The 20291-nt window shown below is 43.6% G+C and overlaps 2 protein-coding genes across 2 annotated transcripts in view; one reads left to right on the top strand and one right to left on the bottom strand.

Moving 5' to 3' along the window:
• The window catches only part of LOC135911137 (uncharacterized), a 110496-nt gene that overhangs the window by 56680 nt on the left and 33525 nt on the right, over positions 1–20291 (bottom strand). The gene's annotated exons all lie outside the window — the stretch shown is intronic.
• LOC139049809 (uncharacterized) lies at positions 7151–8020 on the top strand. The gene has a single exon (XM_070525615.1). It carries the CDS (start codon positions 7151–7153, stop codon positions 8018–8020), a length of 870 nt encoding a protein of 289 aa, XP_070381716.1.

Genomic DNA, 20291 nt, shown 5'->3' with positions numbered 1-20291 from the left:
AAAAGACAAAGACAATAATCAATAGCCTGGCAACGGAACAAGAGTTCAGGATCGCCAGTCAGCCACTAGAGTCTGAAGGAGTACGTTTACCTAGGTCAATTACTCATAGGGGACCCTGATCATGAGAAGGAAATTTACAGAAGAATAAAAATGGGTTAGAGCGCGTACGACAGCACAAATTGCCAGATCCTAACTAGAAGCTTATCATAATTGAAAAGAAAGCTGTACAATCAATGCATTCTACCGGTGCTAACATATAGGGCAGAAACTTGGAGAGTGACAAAGAAGCTCGAGAACAAGCTAAGGACAGCACAAAGAGCAATGGAACGAAGAATGCTATAAGAGACAGCAAGAGACCGGTGTGGATCAGAGAGCAAACGCGGGTAGCCGATATCCTTATCTACATTAAGAGAAAAAATGGAGCTGTGCAGGCCATTTAATGCGTAGGCTATATAACCAGTGGACCATTATGGTTACAGAATTAGTGCTAGTGAAGAGAAGGGAAGCGCAGTTGAGGACGACAGAAGACTAGGTGGGGTGATGAAATTGGGAAATTTGCAGGCGCAAGTTCAAATCGGCTGGCGCAGCACGGGGGTAATTGGTGATTGCAGGGAGATGCCAGTCACCCACTAGAGTCTGAAGGAGTATGTTTACCGAGGTCAATTACTCATGGGGGACCCTGATCATGAGAAGGAAATTTACAGAAGAATAAAAATGGGTTGGAGCGCGTACGACGGCACACATTGCCAGATGTTAACTAGAAGCTTATCATCATTGAAACGAAAGCTGCACAATCAATGCATTCTACCGGTGCTAACATATAGAGCAGGGATTTTGCTTTCAGGTGACATGCATAAGAGATTTCGAAGGGATTGCTGGTTATACAACTGCGTGACATGCAGGACACAACTGTACTGCGAACAATTCATTGACATAATGTATTTGATTACTTGAGCGCATTTTTCCGCAGACTTCGTTTTTTGCTGTGTCCATCCTTTTTTTTTGAGCACCTCTTCCTTCTCTCACTCACCTTCTGATTTAATGCAAGAAAATGACATTAACCTATTACAGGCACGAAGGCAAAAATTCAGATTAGAATTTCTTTCCCCACTCTTGGAAAACAAACTAGCGATAGATAAATCAACATATTTGACGCCCTTAACTAGCAGGCCCACCCGACACCACAATGAAAATGCCCTAACCCCATATTTCGCTCGGACGGACCTATTCAAGTTTTCTTATTTCCCGACAAGGATTAGTGAATGGAACTGCCTTATCAAAGCAAGTGATCAAACTGTGAAATAACCTTTCTGAGCCTGTATTATTGTTGCTTATTTTTGGTTACTGCTTTTTTTTATTTCTTTAGTATTTGTATCGACCACGCAGCTTGGACCATGAGTCCGCAGGATTCTATAAATAAATAAATAAATAAATAAATAAATAAATAAATAAATAAATAAATAAATAAATAAATAAATAAATAAATAAATAAACGAAATCAAACAACGTGAACAGAACGAAGTTAGCAAAAACGATGACTTTGTACATGTTAACTAACAACTCCGCCAACTTGTTCTTAGATTAAAGTTCATGCAGAAAAAAAAATTTGCCGCCTGTGATTCCTCAACGCATGCACGACCTTCTGATCAGCAGCCCAAGAAGCCACGAGAACAGCTGGCCACCAGATCCACAGCACACGGAGGTGGGCATCGAGACACCAGGCTGCTAAAACAGCTGGCCACCAAGTCCGTCGCGGGCTGCCAGACGCCATCGTAGAAGAAGGCCTGGCCACCAGGTCCACGGTGAAAGCAGCAAGACAACTAGAATAGAACAGTGACCCTAGTTAGCGTGAAAGGTTGATTGAAATGTGGCGGACACCATCAAGTTGCCGTCAAGAATACTTACTGAAGGGTAGTACGTCCCCAATGGCACACAAAAATTTAATTCTGGGCTTTTAGATGCCAAAAGCACGTTATAATTATGAGGCACACCGTATTGGACCGCTCTGGAACAACTGACCACCTGGAGTCCTTTAACGGACATCCAGTGGAGAGAACCCGGGCGTTTTTGCACGTCGCCCCCATCGAAATGCGACCGCCGCGGACAGGATTTTAACCAGCGACCTCGCGCATAGCAGCGCAAAACCATAGCAGCTAAGCCACCATGGTGGGTTCGTAACTGGAATTGCCTTTCGATCCATATCGCCACAATCACCGGCCCTGTAGAATTCAAATCCGTCACCGAACAAATCACGTGCACCAACGATAACACACAGGCTTATCGCATATGCTGCTGCGCGTCATTATAGGTTACTTTATTCATTGTGTTCTATAGTGACTAACTGAGTTGTTTATATTTTGACCTGCATTCCCCTCTTTTTCTTCGCTGTAATTACGTCATTATATTCCCTGTACACAGGCCTCATTTAATGCCTGTCACGGGACCCTTTAGGTACAATGAATGAATGAATGAATGAATGAATGAATGAATGAATGAATGAATGAATGAATGAATGAATGAATGAATAAATAAATAAATAAATAAATAAATAAGAAAGAATAAATAAATTTAATAAATAAATCTTTATTCCACGGTTTAGAGACAAAGAACTGAGGTGAAACAGCGCGAAAAAGACGAGGACACAAGGAAACAAATACCACAGACAAGCGCTGACTGCCAACTGGAAGAACCAACTGGTTCAGACTGAACCAGTTGGCTATCAAGTCAGGTTGGACAGAAGACATCTAGTATCAGAATCGGTAGTAATTCCTCTGCAATTGCCTCACTCCTCATTAAAGAGATTAATGTCAAGGGATACGCATCAAATTTGGCTGTTCATGTGTATCATGAACAACAAGGAACAGAGAACCGACGCTTTGGGCATACCTGATAAATCATCGATAAATTATAGCCGTTAGTAGTAACGTATTTCGAGCAATGAACAGAAAACATTCCACCCATTTTAAAAGATAATCCCAAAGATTCAAGTGTTTGTTTTGTGACATAAAAGCTAATGATACTATTTAACCCTTCCTAGAAATCCAAGAAAAGTCATTCAGCGTATATGTACGATTAACAATCAAAATTCCGCACATTTTATGAGTAAAAGATACGAGTTGAGTCTCGCATTATTAAATACTGAAGCGAAGCTGTGCAACTCAACAAAACAAAGGGTTATCAAAGAAATTGACAAGGTTTCTCGCTCCACTGTTCTAAAAGCTTGCAACATGTGCTTCTAAGAGAAATAGGGCGGTAGTTGGTAAATTTTATTTCGCAGATGTGTGGAGGGGGGACTTTCCCTACCTGCAGTTTATCAGGAAAAAGACCTGTACCGAGTGACCATTCGTAATTTTTGTAGCCGAAAGTATTTTTGGAGAACTTAGTGTGAATATAGTCGAAGCAAGGTGAAGAATGGTAATCCAGTAGGTAGACAGGTTTAGCAAGAGCAGATTTGTCGACTGTCACAATGAAAGTAATTGAATACTCAAAGTTATGTAAATTATGAACTCTTTTAAGAGTTACCTAAAGGGTTTTGAAAGAAGCTTTGTCAAGGTGAGTTTCGGAATTACTTTTGCAATATGGTTAAGCAGAAGAGTAGTCTAATAAGGTTATCAGAAAGAGGTTTAATTACTTGTCAGTATTTTATTACTAGATTTAAGAATGGATGGGAAAGTAACAGCAACAAAAGTTAGAGTAGCAGGAACCATATGTTAATAGTTGAATGTATTCGTTCGATGACGCCTTCTATGCCTTCCAACGACAAACACTGGCGGACAACTTGGCTTAGCGGTAAATGCGCTTATTTCGTGATATACCTGCGACATACATGTGAGATGGAAATTATTGTATCGCTGTGGACATATTTGATCCTTAGGTATACTTTGTGGCGCAAGATACATTTCTTGAAAAGGGACAGAAAAAAGGAAGACAGTGAAACAAAGATTATAGAGTGATTGTCTTAAGAAGTGCCGAAAAGAACGGCGACTCCGCGATGGACAGCCCGATCCTTCCTATAAATTGTGAAGCTATCAACAGATTAAAATATCTTGGAATCACTAGATTCGTCGAAAGTCATGCTTATGATAGAACGACAATAAATGGAGCGCAGTTGTCAATCGCCGGAGGCAAAGAAAAAGAACTTCTTCAGCATGCTTCTAATATCAGTAAAGCTAGGTACATGTGGATCTAAAGACTGTCCACTTCCCCTCTCGCTACGATGTAAAATTACTTGCAGGAACTAAGTTCCATGTGCGTTAATCTCGAGGCTATTTTAACGCGATGGAGTTAAGTGCCCCGTGTCGCAGAAGATCCGGTGTCGATGGCGTTGTCCGTGATGCAAAGTTTCCGTATATATTTAGGTATATGTGTATGCCTCGCCTTGCCGTATTACATACGCTATATGAGGGTTATATTGCCAAACCATTCTATCACTACAGTTGCTCATACCTTGTATTACATTTTTGACAAAGTTATTCCTGAGAATTTTGAGAATGACAGCCCACAAACACAACACAAACCGCGGCTGTGCACTACCTTCAGGACCGGCCCGCGCAAAAGGCCGCGTTTCTATCAGAGAGAGAGAGAGATAGTAAAGAGAGGAAAGGCAGGGAGGTCAACCAGACGAGCGTCCGGTTTGCTACCCTACACCGGGGGAAGGGAAAGGGGGAACAGAAAGAGGAAAGCGGGATCGTTTCAGTATGCTCGCCTTCGTGCATAGGCTTCACCGCAAGCGTTTCCCGGCAAACATAAAGGTTACTTAAGCTGAAGCTGCTAGGAAACATGAGAAGCAGTCAGATATCTTTGATCGTTACCGCGTTCCATTCTTAAAGGCAAAGCTTTAGCGTCCTCCAACTTTTTTTTAGACGTACTAGATTCCGCCTCATAGCGTTTGGATTATGGGGAATTGGGCAAGTTGGGTTTAGGTTCATCGCATGATTTGAGTCAGGAGTATTGCTCATAATAACAAGTTATCCCTTAAAATTATTATAGTTAAACTCTTATACTTAGAGGCTATAAAATGAAGTGCTTTAAAGAACCAATATATTGTAATGTCGTAATTCTTTAGGATGTCTGTTCTTCAGAGATACCTACGCAAAATTTTTATGGTAAGGTTCCATGTAGAACGCACTTTCTTTTATTATTCAAAACGTGTATACACTGGCACTAGTTTGCCGGTTAGCATACGGGCGTCACACGAGCCCGTTACACTCACAAATAACCTTCGCACATTTATATTCGCAAATATATCCGCCAAGGTACCAACTGAACCAGAAGCAGCAGCCATGCCGAACCCAGGAAGGTAGGCAGTGAAAGCCTTGCTTTAATGTACGCAGACACGCTGTGGTTGCTTAGGGTGCTCGGCTGCTATGCATGAGGTCACGGTATCGAATCCCGGCCACGGTGGGTGCGTTTTCGCTGTTGGCGAAATTTGAAAACACCTGTGTATTTAGATTTATTTGCACGATAAAGAACCCAAGCATCTCAAATTATTTCGCAGTGCCCTACAACGGCTTGCCTCAATCATATTGTCTTTTGGCAAGTAAAACCATATATTAAAAAAAAGAAACACACACTTGTATATAAACAATTGCAAACATGTGGAAGCTCAACATAAAAGCTGCTGCTGCTACTGCACTGAGTAGGTGCCTTATGTATGGCTACGCTATGCTTCACTATGCGTATAACCGCCCACCTGTCTGACTGTCTTGCACTCTTACTAGCTCCCCGCATCATCGTACCAGATACTGCATATCTGTCTGGCGAAAGAATGCGTGCTCGCATGTGTGCAAGGGAGGGAGACAATGGAGTTACAATGGCACCACGACGACGATCATCCAACGTCAAGAATAAAAAACGATGTTGGAGCACAAAATACTGCGGTGATGTCACGAATACGACCGTGACAGTACGACGACACGGCCGCGACGCTGATGACTGCGACGACGCTCGAGCAGGACACCGAAATGACGGCGATGAGGTCGGATTACGACGACGAGGGCAAGGCGACAATGACACGTGGAGTGCGACGACACCGACATGCAGAGCACGACAACCACAATTTTGCAAAACGGCAGCGATATGACGGCTATGTGATGGCGACTACGACTGAGATGGCAGTAGCACTTAGGTTCTGTGGCAGGAAAAAAATCCTGCAGCAACCACCGATGATGATTGCCAACGCAAGCCAATAGCATGACCGAATGTACGAATCAAGCGAACGAACCAAACGAACTAAGCAAGCGAACTAAACGAACGATCTAAGCAAACGAACTAACCAAACGAACTCACCAACGAAAGAAGGAAGACACTAAGCCGTGGTCGAATGAACGAACGAGCCAATATTGGAATGTCTGAGAGAGCGAAAGAACTAAAATACGAAGAAAAGAGTGAACGAACTATTTATGTTTACATAGAAGCATAAACCATAAACATCCTACAGCGCACGTTGCTGCTATCGCCAGCGGCGCTGCTTAAGCATCATGGTCAATGACGACGAACGCGTTGTACGTATTCAGAGCTGGTACTTTTTCCTGCCAAAGCAATTAAGTAGGCGCGCCACCGATGACAGTGACTATCACGTCGTGTAAATGTTAATGTCGTTCTGCTGTAATATCGTCGTCGTCCTTACAATGTCCGTATTGTTTATTATTATTATTATTATTGCAGTCGGCAGCGATACAGTGGCCTGTTAAACTGATCGCCTGTACTTCCACAGATCACCTGGCCTGCTGAAGGTTTTCCCGCTGGATTGGCAGAAGTACGCCCATCGACGCCTACCGACACTGCTCGGCTGATTTCATCGCCTGGATCCTGCTCTTCTGGCAACGCTGACCCGGCGTTTCAGCATAAAACGCCCACTCAACCCAGACCGCTTCGCAGTCGGCAGCGATACAGTGGCCTGTTAAACTGATCGCCTGTACTTCCACAGGTATATTTTCCTTTGTAATCTTTTGCTTCCCATTGTATGTGAAGTGCTGCCGACTGCCAAGCGTTGCTCTTATAACGTGTTGCGATGTCCGAAGACAGCCTTTGTATTGCCTGTCAAAAAAGTCTGCCTAGTGATGGGCGTATTATGGCGTGTTGTGAATGCAAATATTCATATCATCTCGGACAGAGTTGCTCGGGTATTGCCCCTAATACCTTTAACACTATGGGACAGGCGAAACGTGAGGGTTGGGTATGCAAGACCTGCAGAGCGAACAAAAAGCAACCTTCTTCATCCCAGTCGGATTCAGCGCAGGCGGCAGGCAATAACGACGCTATTTTAGCTCTTGTTGCGGAAATCAAGGACGTAAAAAAAAGCTTAGAAGTACTACCGGCACTGCATTCTAAGGTTGACTCGCTCTTGTTTCTGAAAGCCGAATTCTTAAATCTGTCGAAGACCGTCTCTGACCTTGAAGACGCCGTCACTTTCTTGTCAAAGCAGTACGAGACTACACGTGAACAGCTCAAGTTGTCTGAAGAAGCAGCCAGGACCGCAGACAGAGAAATTCAGAAGTTAAATGAGACTGTCCGTGTTCAGGCTGAGATTTTGCAACGATTGCAGCACGATCAAAATGAATCTGAACAGCACAGCAGAAAGGCAAATTTGGAAATTCGTGGCATGCCAGTTGCTGATAAGGAAGACTTGAAAAAAATACTGCATGATCTGGCTGATAAAATTGATTTACCCGAATTTTCTGTTGATACTCACGTCGTTGCTGTCCACCGACTTTCTGGCAAAACAGACACTGTCCCTACAGTCTTGGTTCGTTTCTCAACGGTAAACATGAAAGAAAACTGGATGAGGGCTCGTGGAAAGCTTCGACAGCTCTGTGAATCCAAAGTACTTCCGAAGCTCTACTTTAATGACAATCTAACCAAGGCAAATCGGCATCTGTTCTGGCTTGCCCGGGCCGCAGGCAAGCTACACAAGTACAAGTTCGTGTGGGTGAGAGCAGGCAAAATCTTCGCTAAGAAGGACGAAGTCTCTCCACTCATTCGCATTACCAATGAAATGGATGTTGAAAAAATCCAATGAATATGTATCCGTCTGTTTTGCTTGATTTTCCGAGCTTTCGAGCTTTTAAGGACAGCTTCGGTCCGAATTCCGAATCAGACTTTACTTTGGTCAATATAAATATTCGCAGTCTACGTAAATACTGGGATGAGTTTAAACATATTGCAGAAGATGCCAGAAATTTTGTAGATGTATTTGTGCTAACCGAAATAAATATTCCCGAATCAAGCACACAATTTTTTGCCCTAAAAGGTTATAGTGAAAACTTTATCACTCGTTTACACCGTCGAGGGGGTGGAATTGCAGTTTTTGTGAATGAAAAGTACACAGTATCATGCATTGATGTAGATCTGGCTCATGCTGAATGCCTGTGTTTAAATGTAAGCTTTCTTCAGACCACTCTTACTTTGTTAGCGATCTATCGGCCTCCTGCAAACAGCGTTAGTCGCTTTATAATAGAATTAGAGACTGTTTTGAAGCGTTTCAGTTATGAGGAGGTGTTTTGCCTCACCGGTGATTTAAATATTGACGTATTATGCCCAGGTAAAGCTCAAGTGTCAGACTATTTATCTGCCCTTTCTGCTTTTGGCCTCGAAAGCATGGTCACCACCTTCACACGTGAAGAAATTGTGAATGGCCGAATAACGCATTCTTGTTTAGACCACATCGCCGCACGGGCGCCTAATCATAATCTGCATTCATGCGTGATTACGCAACGCTTAGCAGACCACTATTTCACTGTCAGTCGTTTCAGCTTGAGGCGTCTTTTTAACACACCTCAACGTTGGAAAGTAAATAGCTCAGATAGGCGGACGCGCGTTATCGTTGTTGATCAATGCAAATTGGATGAAATGATTGGCAGGTTCGACTGGTCTTCACTGATTGTTTCCGGAGTGCCAGTGTTTATTTATGAACAATTCAGTTCGAAAATACGCAGCTTTCAAGAAGCCTGCACTCGAATTGTTCTAACTAAACAGAGAAGAAATCATAACTGGCTTACCGTGGATATAATGAATGCAATCGCCTACCGAGACTTGCTGTGGAAACGCCTTAAACGAACTCCTAACAATGCTGAGCTTCGCGCTAGCTACAGAAGCGCAAGGAATAAAGTCGTCGCCCTTATACGATGCGCAAAACGCCGCTACTTTCAACGTCAGTTTCAATTATCCGTTCGAAATCCGGCAAAGACGTGGTCACTGATAAACCACCTACGCGGGAAAGACACTAATAATTCAAAGCTAGCTGACACTTTCCCATGTGATCTTGCACAGACAGCCGCAATCTTCAATCAACATTTCGCGCGCGTTTCGGGAGCAACTTCAATGGTGCCAGCTGGCCGCTCTGGAAAAGAAAAAATCTTATCGGCTTCCGCGTTCTTACCAACGATAACATTCGACACACTCGCAAGAATAGTTGCTGGGTTTAGGCGACATAAGCCAGCTGGTATAGACGGTATATCGGCATCTTTGCTCCAACGAAACTTCAACGCACTATCGCGTATTCTTCTTGTCATACTTAATGGATTTCTAGAGACGGCTACAATGCCGGCGGAATTAAAAACGGCTATTGTATCTCCATTATTTAAAGGAGGAAAGAAAGGTATTGTGGACAGTTACCGACCTATTTCAATCTTGCCTATCATGTCACAAATAATAGAAAAATTTCTCTTAGAAACTATGACGTCATTTCTAGATAAGTTTTCAGTTATATCGAGTCGTCAGTTCGGCTTTGTCGCGGGACGGGGCACCATTGCTCTGCTCGAGGAATCTTCCGATGAATTGAACACAGCTTTAGAACAAAACATGTTTGCATGCGCGTTGTTTCTCGATACTTCTAAAGCCTTTGATACTGTGAACCACGAACTCTTGCTTGAACAACTATACCTGCTCGGCTTCAGGGGTCCATTTTACCAGTTCCTAAAAAACTATTTGTCCGGCCGCTCGCAGGTGATATCTTTAGACAACGAGTTATTCATAAATAACAAACTACCCTTGAAAGCTGGAGTGCCTCAGGGCTCTATATTGTCTCCTCTTCTCTTTAACATATTTATAAATGACTTTTCTTCAGCTGTTTCGAAGTGTATGATATTTCAGTACGCAGATGACACTGTCCTTTTAACTAAACATATCTGTTACTCAAAAGCAATTGCATTACTTCAAGAGAGTGTGTACGACGCAGTGACCTGGTTTGCTAACAACTGTTTGTCAATAAACAAAGAAAAAACAAAACTGTTATGTTTTAGAAATCCACTTAAAGCAACGGTTACAAATTTACCCTTGTTTCTACACTGTCGTACTTGCCAATCGTGTCAGTGTGCCCCTGTAGAATATGTTAACTCCATTAAATACCTTGGTGTTTTCTTTGACAGTGACCTCTCATGGTATGATCACATGACGTATCTTTGCGGCAGTCTCAGAAGTGTTTCCTCGCTGCTTTTTAATATTAAATCCATTGTTCCGATGCCTGTAAAAATCACTATCATGCACGCCTTAGCATACAGTGTGTTACGTTATGGCATTACATTGTTCGGGTTTTGCTCATCTCGATGGCTTTGTCGAATTGACAGTATTCTAAAAAATATGTTGAAGTCCATTGTTTATAACTCTTCCTCGGCCGACAATGTGAACTTATTTATACATCTGGGTCTTCCGTCATTTCAAACTTTGTTCACTCAAACGGTTGTGGTGAGACATTTTTGGAACCCTGATTTCAAACAAGAATATGTTGCTCCCCGTGCACTGCGGAAAACATTGCGTTTTGTAGTACCGCACTGCAACACAAGATTTGGTAAGGCTAGTAGGTATGCTTATGTCCCAAGAATATTCAATGATCTTCCTGATCATATATTTACTGCAACTTCGAAACGAAACTTGAAAAAAATGTTGAAGGCACTGTAAGATATGTATAATACTGCATTTCTCTTTTCTTGTTTCTTGTATTTCTTTTGTCACTGATTTCAGCTGATTTTCTGTTTCATTTTGTGTGATGAACTTCGCGAGCTTGTCATTCCTGTACATGTTGCCATTTTGACTTTGTTTGCCGACATGCCGGGCCAAGTCACGCAAGCCACTTCGTTGGCTTTGACGGGCCTGCCTTCTGATGAACGATTATTGTAAGATGGCAACAATAAATATTATTATTATTATTATTATTATTATTGTTCAAGGCCACCAGGTTGTTCCTGGTAACGGTAGTTAGTTGAGTGATATACCACAAAATGCTACAAATAGACGTGAATGTGATACAGAAGGTACAAATTGCACCCATAGACCAAAGCTAAGATCAAGGAAAACAGTCAGGGGCAGAAACAATATTGTACTGTGCACTGGTCACACTAATAATGCAGCGTGGGCAAGGGAAACGCGATTGTTTCTCATTTTTCCCGCGTGCATTGACCTACGCAAAGGAAATTATTTCCCGTAATGGTAAGTTGGCACCTCAAAAATATTCTCAGGGACATGTTATCAGAGACACAACAATGTAGAATACTACATGGTGGCCCTATGTTACCGTCTGCGCACAGCTGTCGAACAGCGCTCTTTCAAGATCACAACTACCTCAAATACGTCTTAAATATATCTGATTGCAAGTGTGTCTTACTTATCTATGCCATACGCATGTCATCAGGATTTTTTACTCGACAAACATCACATACCGCATTCGTCGTCAGGACGTCGCTACGCAGATGTGTCACATTGTGCATCCGCCTGATTTTGTGTTTGCACTTATAAAGATTTTTGAACACAGTAGTTCACAAATATAACATATGTATGAGGTGAAGGTTATGCACAAACAGTGTACCAGTTTACTCGTTGCCCCCTATGGGGTGAAATCAATAAATTCAGCACATCTCCTTTAGTGGCACATAGTATTTAAATAAAAAGCTTCGCCTCAGATATATTCAACCATGTGCGTTGGGTACCGGTGCGATTTTTCGTTGTGCGAAACTTCTTGTTCTTGGAGAATTCGGATTTTGTTTTCCTCTGACGGCGTCGAGACATAAATCAAGAAAAACGGCAAAAGGTCGTCAAACAAATCTGCCAGCAGTAATGCTCGAATTCACTATCAGCAGATAATAAATTACGTTCCGCAATAGCGAACCAATAGAATTTTTTGTCAAAGCGTCAACATTAAATTCAGCGATGTGCGGCACTTAAAAAGCAGATGCAGTGCATCTGTCGATGTGCCTAATGCATAGCTTCCAAGGGGAAAGCGTTTACAGAAATAAGCAGCGGAGAGCAAGTCGCCTATAGCTTCTACCTCAAAAATAAACAGATCGTAGTTACTTCAAAACATTTGCAAGAATTCTACTCAGCTCGCACGCTGGCAAGCGAAATTTCGCCCCACTGTCCACTACCGCTTTGCTTGAATCAAGAGCCATGGGGATAAACAAGCTACCATGAATCCTTCCAGTCACTTTGGGGTGACTTCAAAAAAAATTGCGTGATTTTTGTTTGGGCAATGTAAGCTCAAGTTATTTACGAAAGCAGATGACCGCTCTTGCGTGTAACGTAAGACACAGACAATGGCAAAATGGTGGCCTAGGCGAAAGCAAGCCGCGATATCGGCACTGCCTACATCTCCTGTTATAGCGGTGAAGGCGACGTTTAAATGCAAAGAAACGTCTAAATAAAAAAAATGAACGTAGTTAGCACGCACGCTCATTTCAAAGATTGCAGCTCACCAACGGGCCAACAAGGCGTTTCTATAAATAAATAGTGATAGAAAGGAATATACTTATATGCAGCAGAGTAGGTCGCCATAGTAGCTTTCCACAACGTCCGCAGGGCAGGCAGCAAGACACCAGGCCTCCAGAACTATCATCCACTTGTTCCGCAAGGCAGGCATGCAGCAACATACCAGGCCGTTAGAAGACCTTGCAACCACGACCACAGGGTGATTAGAGAGTTACCAGGGCTCTAATACAACTGGCCATCACGTCTTTAGAGCGGGCAGGAACATACAGGTCGCTATAACAGCTAGCTACAAGATTGGCAGGTCGGGCAACAAGGCAGCAAGCCACTAGAAGATCTTACCACCAGGTGCACAGAAACGCCAGAATTAGTCCAGGTCGCTAGAACAGCTGGCCACCAGGTCCACAGGAAGGGCAGGTCACCGGGCCTAAATTAAGGACAGCTGACAACAACGTCCGCAGTATGGATAACAGTCCATCAGGCCGCAAGAGAGCTGGTGGCCACCAAGTCTGCAGGGTGGCAAGCAAGACACCAGGCCACTTGAACTGGCAACGAGGTGGACAGGGCCAGCAGCAAGATACAAGTACGTAAAAAGTGTTGGCTCTAAGGACCGCACGGTGGGGACCAAGACACCAAGCCGCTAGAACCACCCTGTCAGTTTAGTTGGCGTGAAATAGGTTCATTGGACAGTGGCGCGTACCAAATGCCATATACATATTGACCAAAGATGGCGTAAAAGAATGTCATTGAACAGTAGCACCTACCGTGACAAACTCAGGGTCAGTAGTTGGCCTGCAGGTTGCTAACGAACCGTGTTCTCTCAGCACAGCAGCCCGAAGTTGTATAGATTGGACCTCGGATACCCAATGATCCAAATTGGCGAGACATAGGTCAAACTCGGATTAGCAAATCAACAGACAAACGAACATATCGTCACGTTCGTGAAGTCTCCGAAGAATGCTAAGCGCTGTAATTGGAAGTCACAATCTTAATACACTAGAGTGCAGAGAACTATGTAAAATATCATTGCAGGCTTTGGGTTGTGTCGCAATCAGAAGAATAAGAATGGGCTGGGGTGCGTTTGGCAGGCATTCTCAGATCATGAACAGCAGTTTGCCATTATCCCTCAAGAGAAAAGTCTATAATAGCTGTGTCTTACCAGTGCTCACCTACGGGGCAGAAACCTGGAGGCTTACGAAAAGGGTTCTACTCAAATTGAGGACGACGCAACGAGCTATGGAAAGAAGAATGATAGGTGTAACGTTAAGGGATAAGAAAAGAGCAGATTGGGTGAGGGAACAAACGCGAGTTAATGACATCTTAGTTGAAATCAAGAAAAAGAAATGGGCATGGGCTGGATATGTAATGAGGAGGGAAGATAACCGATGGTCATTACGGGTTACGGACCGGATTCCAAGGGAAGGGAAGCGTAGCGCGGGGCGGCAGAAAGTTAGGTGGGCGGATGAGATTAAGAAGTTTGCAGGGACGACATGGCCACAATTAGTACATAAGCGGGGTTGTTGGAGAAATATGGGAGAAATGCCCTGCAGTGGGCGTAACCAGGCTGATGATGATGATGATGATGCAATCTTTGAAAAATGCTCTCACTATTGAGACTGTGGACTCAATAATTTCGGTTTCGTTAACTGAAAACGAATCTAGACCAAACCTAGTTATGTCTCTCTAGTTCTTCTCGTTCCAAAATGTGCGGCTTTATGGCCAATGGTAATCATGGGCAGCCGCTTTACGCCGGTTAGGCATGCGTCACCATCCATCAGAAAGACTCGTGGAAAACGGTTATGTGCTTCCTTTGTTGCAGCTTTAAATTATGGGGTATAATAGATATTCCCAAGTCACTCCGGCAATGTGAGGGACGCCATAACGGGTAGATGCGGAGTGAGTGAGTGAGTGAGTGAGTGAGTGAGTGAGTGAGTGAGTGAGTGAGTGAGTGAGTGAGTGAGTGAGTGAGTGAGTGAGTGAGTGAGTGAGTGAGTGAGTGAGTGAGTGAGTGAGTGAGTGAGTGAGTGAGTGAGTGAGTGAGTGAGTGAGTGAGTGAGTGAGTGAGTGAGTGAGTGAGTGAGTGAGTGAGTGAGTGAGTGAGTGAGTGAGTGAGTGAGTGAGTGAGTGAGTGAGTGAGTGAGTGAGTGAGTGAGTGAGTGAGTGAGTGAGTGAGTGAGTGAGTGAGTGAGTGAGTGAGTGAGTGAGTGAGTGAGTGAGTGAGTGAGTGAGTGAGTGAGTGAGTGAGTGAGTGAGTGAGTGAGTGAGTGAGTGAGTGAGTGAGTGAGTGAGTGAGTGAGTGAGTGAGTGAGTGAGTGAGTGAGTGAGTGAGTGAGTGAGTGAGTGAGTGAGTGAGTGAGTGAGTGAGTGAGTGAGTGAGTGAAACAACTTTATTTTGTCCACTAGAGACGTAAGCAAACGCCACGCCACCTGGCTAGGCCCACTCGGGGACCATCAGGTGGAACCTGACGGCCCTGTCGCGAGCCCTCTGTACTGCCAGGGTTTGAGAGGTCTGATCCTCGGCCCAGAATTTTTTACCAGTGATTACACGGCAAGAAAGCGAAGTACGTCGAGAAGACAGATGTCACTGCTGGGATGCTGGAGTGGAAAATGTAACCATTGGAGCAGCGCACACGAATCATCCTTGATAACCCAAAGTTCATTTTTGTTGAAAAGCAGCATCGAATGCGCGCGCATGCTCTGAATAACGCAGATTCTTTCGGGCAATTTTTCATTGAACTTTCAATTATGAGGCAACGCACGTCTGCTATTTTATTCGTAACGTGTTCCTCATGCGATTCTCCAGTGGATAAGTTCCAATTTATCCAGTTTACTTTTTTTTTTGCAGAGATAGCATTAGTCAAGTAGCATAATTGTGGCGGCGCTAATTATACTTTTTTACTTATAATATCGTCTTCTTCACACTGAATTGCTAAGCGTTATAAGAAACGTTGACATACTTGAGTTTAATGAGAATGAAATTATTTTCACGCCATTACCGTTGCAGAGCGAGAGGGGATGGAAATATTAAGATGGAATAAGTCACGTCTTCAATGCACTCACCTTGGTGGTCTGGCTGCTGTAGTCGGCCACCGTACTGCCTCCCAATCTGGTCCTAGTGACGATGCACGAAAGGCCAGCATCGTCTTTAGTTGACAGATGGGTGTCCGACAGGAAGTCGTCGATCTCGTGCCGTTCGTTGACGGTGCCGTTGAAAACAAAAAGAACATCCCACGCGTATGTGAGAAGCACGGAGATAAAAATGTGGACGCGAAGCCTTGCAGTTCTATTAAAGATCCCGTCTAACGCCGCTATGATATATCGAAAATTGTAATTTATCAACAGCCTCGAGTACTTCAAGAAGTATAACTCATTATAATATACGACGCATTCTTGTGCGGGAGGGAAACAGATCGACACTTCTATTGGTGTTTCGCTCGTCTGTCATTGCGTGAGGCCCAAGTAAATCAAACGAGAGAACAACCAGCCTGGTTTGTGCCCGCCATTGGTAGTATGTCTCTATTTTTCTGTTTTCGTCGTTTTGCAAAAGTAGGCGGGTATTCTTGGGCGATCACTCACGGAGATGGTTCTATTTTCGCGAGATTTCACGAGACTCGGCAATGGATTCAGTGAGAGCTAGCTTGGCACAGCGACAGAAACACTCTAGTTGTTAACAAAAAAAAACAAAGAAAGGCGAACGCATGCGAAGCATACAAACAAAGTGTCAACTCACTAGAAATGAATCATTCCGGAAAAGGATAAGATAAATACTATGTCTTATTTGAGAGAGAAAGCAAAACAAGAGGACACCACAGCAGGCTGTGCAGAACAGACTAGGCTATGATTGAGCTATTGCTGACGGTAGGCAACAACCGAAGCGATGCGCTGCTAACGCATGACAAACCCAACCGCCATAGCTTTTTCCTTCAATTATCTTATATTATTATGTTTATGCAACATACAAGTTTCAACTTTTGGCGTGGTCTGTATGCCTGGAAGCTGGACGCCAACTGCATATTCTTCTGCCATTTGGCTTATGCTCATTCGACCTCTGCTTAACGCAGCGTGCAGATTTGTCTACGTGATGCCTAATGACTGACTGCCGACTGTCAGAGTTCACCTTCCGCCCATGCCACATAAGGACTGCGGTGCTTGTGATGAGTTTTGCTAGAAGGTTAAATTATTTGTTATGACCCTAACAGAGTATTGGTGCATTGATTATAACGTGCGCATCATTACATCGTACATATTTTTTTCGATTATGGGAATTCGTAAGTAACGTAAATGTAACTGCTATTATATGACTGAGCGGACAGAGTTTGCAAGTAAGGTTGGAGAATAATATGCGTAACATTTAGGTAATGCTTCATATCCTAGCTAAGATTACTGATCATGGCAAGCAAATTAACAGGAAAATAAAATCGGTTCGCCATCATCCGTTACGTATCACGAAATCACAACCGGCAGCTTGCCGCTAACCTTGAAAAGTGTACAATCGTATTCTGCGGGTACCAATATATGCAGCACACATTTGCCGATTAACAAAGAACCTTAGGAGAAAAAATGTAAAGAGTAACGGTTAGAGACAGGAATACAGTGATGTGGATTAGAGAGCAAACAGGGGTAGCCGATATTCTAATTGACATTAAGAAGAAAAGATGGAGCTGAGCAGGCCGTGTCATGCAGAGCGCCGATAAGAGGACGTGCGTTAGAGTTGCATAATGGGTGCCAAGGGGAGTGAAGAGCAATCGAGCACGGCAAAGAATTGGGTGGTACATAGTAGGCCGGCATAAGATTGAATCAACAGGCGCACGTCAAGGGTTATGGAAATCGCCGGGAGATGATATAAGTAGGTTGATAGTGACGACTGTTGTATTTTTTCCCCTTAGGGCTGACTATGAGGTGCAATGGGTAACCAGATGAATGGAGTTGGTCAGTTTGGGTAATAAATAACTAAAGCGACAAATACTCCAGCAGGCGATATACCCTTTGGTTTAGTCGTGCGCGAGCATGTCATTAGTTGCACTCGTGCATAGGGAATCATGTTATCGTGGAACGGATGTCATAGCATTATATTTCTCCTATTATTGAGTTCACTTGTCAGAAGATGGCGCTTTTTTTTGGCTTGAGTGTGTCGTATTCCGTTGGTAATACTGTATAACAATATTACCAACGAGTCGAAGCCGTAACGTTTTCAACAGCAGCCCTAAGGTGATAGGACCGCAATAAAATTTCGGGTAATAGAGCCCAGTGTTGTATGACATCAAGATATTTGTCGTAGACCATACAAACCGCTCTAACGAAAAAAATCATTTCTTGTTTCATTATCCCAAAAAGTGAAAGGCACGTTTTCACTCGTGCTTTATTCACTTGATACATTTCTATGCGTAGGCCCTGTCACTGTTGCGACTGCTCTCGCTCAGCTTCCCTCATTGCACGAATACGCAGTCAAGAATTGAATAGTTTATAACGTAGTCTCTGGAGTCGCAAGCCGACGAGCAGAGTAAGTGCTTGCGCTCCATATCAACAGATGGTGTTGTCCAAAACGGTGCAACGTATACATAACTGAATTATAGGTAACCAACGAGGCAAAAGAAAAGTAAATAAGTACAAAATCTGAGTAGATGGTCCGGAGTAAAGTTTTTATTCCTGCACACTCACACTGTTGTATAACCAGCTAGCAATGCACCAGATGGCCCAATTTGTCATTTCGAAATGTCCGTTGCATGTCACATGAAAGCAAAATTATGAGGGTCCTAAGTACGCAGTGAAGTTTTTGAGCATATGTCATGAAATCCTGGGCAACCAACGGCGACGCATGCATTTCTGTTAACATTGTGTACATTGTGTAATGTCACACAATATCTATACACCGCAATTGCCCCAAAAGTGGCCAAAGCGTGCCAAGGCTATGATAATAGACTGTCATCGGTAAAATAATATAGGATATCGAGATTTGGATGAAACACGGCTGAGTAGAGACCTAAAAATATTCATTGGAACATGCGTAAATACATTCGTAATAAAACTAGACAATGATACATGGCACATGCTATGGAAAAACTATGTACCACGCAGAGGTGATGTACTAAAATATGTCGTTACAAGTAGCGTTACTGTCTCACCAAGGCATTTAAGCACAAGGGCCCGGAGGCATGTGTCACAGAGGTCGCTACAATCGCAGCATCAGCCTCTCGTGAGAGGACGTGCTGCAAATATTGTGGGCTTTTAACGTGCAATAAACCTACATCTTGTTAAAAAATTGAAAACCGATTCATGATCACAAATTGGATCTGTTCCAAAAAAAAAAGCGGATGAAGGGGAATGTGACATCGGTACGCTAGAGGAAAGTGCTTTTTTTTTTTGTTCAGCTTCCGATTCCCGACACTCCACCAAGACACCATACCTACTGCAGAAGGGAGGTTCACTTCCAGTCAGCAAGTAAGCATGAGTACCGTATGCTTGTCCTATTCTCAGTTGACAGAACATGACATCATTTTCTCGCGCTTTTGTTAGTCAAAGCCAATTCTGTATGTGCTGCTTAATTAAATTAAGTTTATTAGAGGTTTTATGGCTCCAGATGGATTGCCAAAAGTTTCTCAGCGTTCAACCCAGGAAAGGCTTCAAGTACGGGGGAGGGATAGCTATAGCAGTGCTGCAGGCTCCCCTTGTTATTAATGTAGCCAATTCATCTGCAAGCACATTGACCACTATGCCTCTCTGGCCTGGCACCCAACATACCACGATATGTTGGTTGGATGCATACATAGCACACAGGCGTGAGTAAAAGTAATTGACTACTGGATTCTTATATTTCAGTAAGGACGCTATAGCTCTTACTATATATATATATATATATATATATATATATATATATATATATACACGCAGTGAAAGCTCGTTAATTCGAACTTCAATAATTCGAATTTATGGATAATTCGAACTGTACGATTTGGGCCGGCCAAGCTCCACAGAAGTCCATGTATAAAAAAGGCCGTTAATTCGAACACGAGAAGGTTCCCTCACGGATAATTCGAACTACGCTGGCCTGGCACACGGCCAGAGAAATGCTCCTACTGCCTACACACAAGGCTGTATTGCCTCCGAAACGGAGAGAACGGCGAGAGAAGGCAAAATCGGAAAAAAATCTAACCGTCGCGGGGTCAGCCAGAAGGCAGCGGCGGCTGCCGCCTTTCCGTTCTACGTAACCTCCGAGACTTCTTGCCCGTTGCGAATCTCGGAGGCTTTGCAAATCATGTACAGCTGCTAATGTTGTGCGGAGATGGCACGGCAAGCGCCAAAACACAGCGAATCAAGTACGTCAAGAACCAACGAATCAGGGCGTTCGCCACCTTCACATGTTCAGCGTCTTTGTCTCGGCAGTCTTCATCGGTTGTGCACCTCTGTTTTCAGAGGTATCGGCCGTCGCGATTCATTGTGATGGTGTTAAGCCTCGGCTAACGTTCGTTTCGGTGGACATCGGTGGTGTGGCACAGTCGGACCCAGAGTTTCGACTTGAAGATGGCGTGTGCCCGCGGCACACGCCATCACTTTCTGACACGCCAAATTTCTGACATCCCGTACTGCTTCCAAATCGCAGT

Source organism: Dermacentor albipictus, chromosome 9, assembly GCF_038994185.2.
Source record: "Dermacentor albipictus isolate Rhodes 1998 colony chromosome 9, USDA_Dalb.pri_finalv2, whole genome shotgun sequence".
NCBI lineage: Eukaryota > Metazoa > Arthropoda > Arachnida > Ixodida > Ixodidae > Dermacentor > Dermacentor albipictus.
The sequence above is the reverse complement of the archived record's forward strand: the minus strand, read 5'-3'. Positions and strand labels throughout refer to the sequence as shown.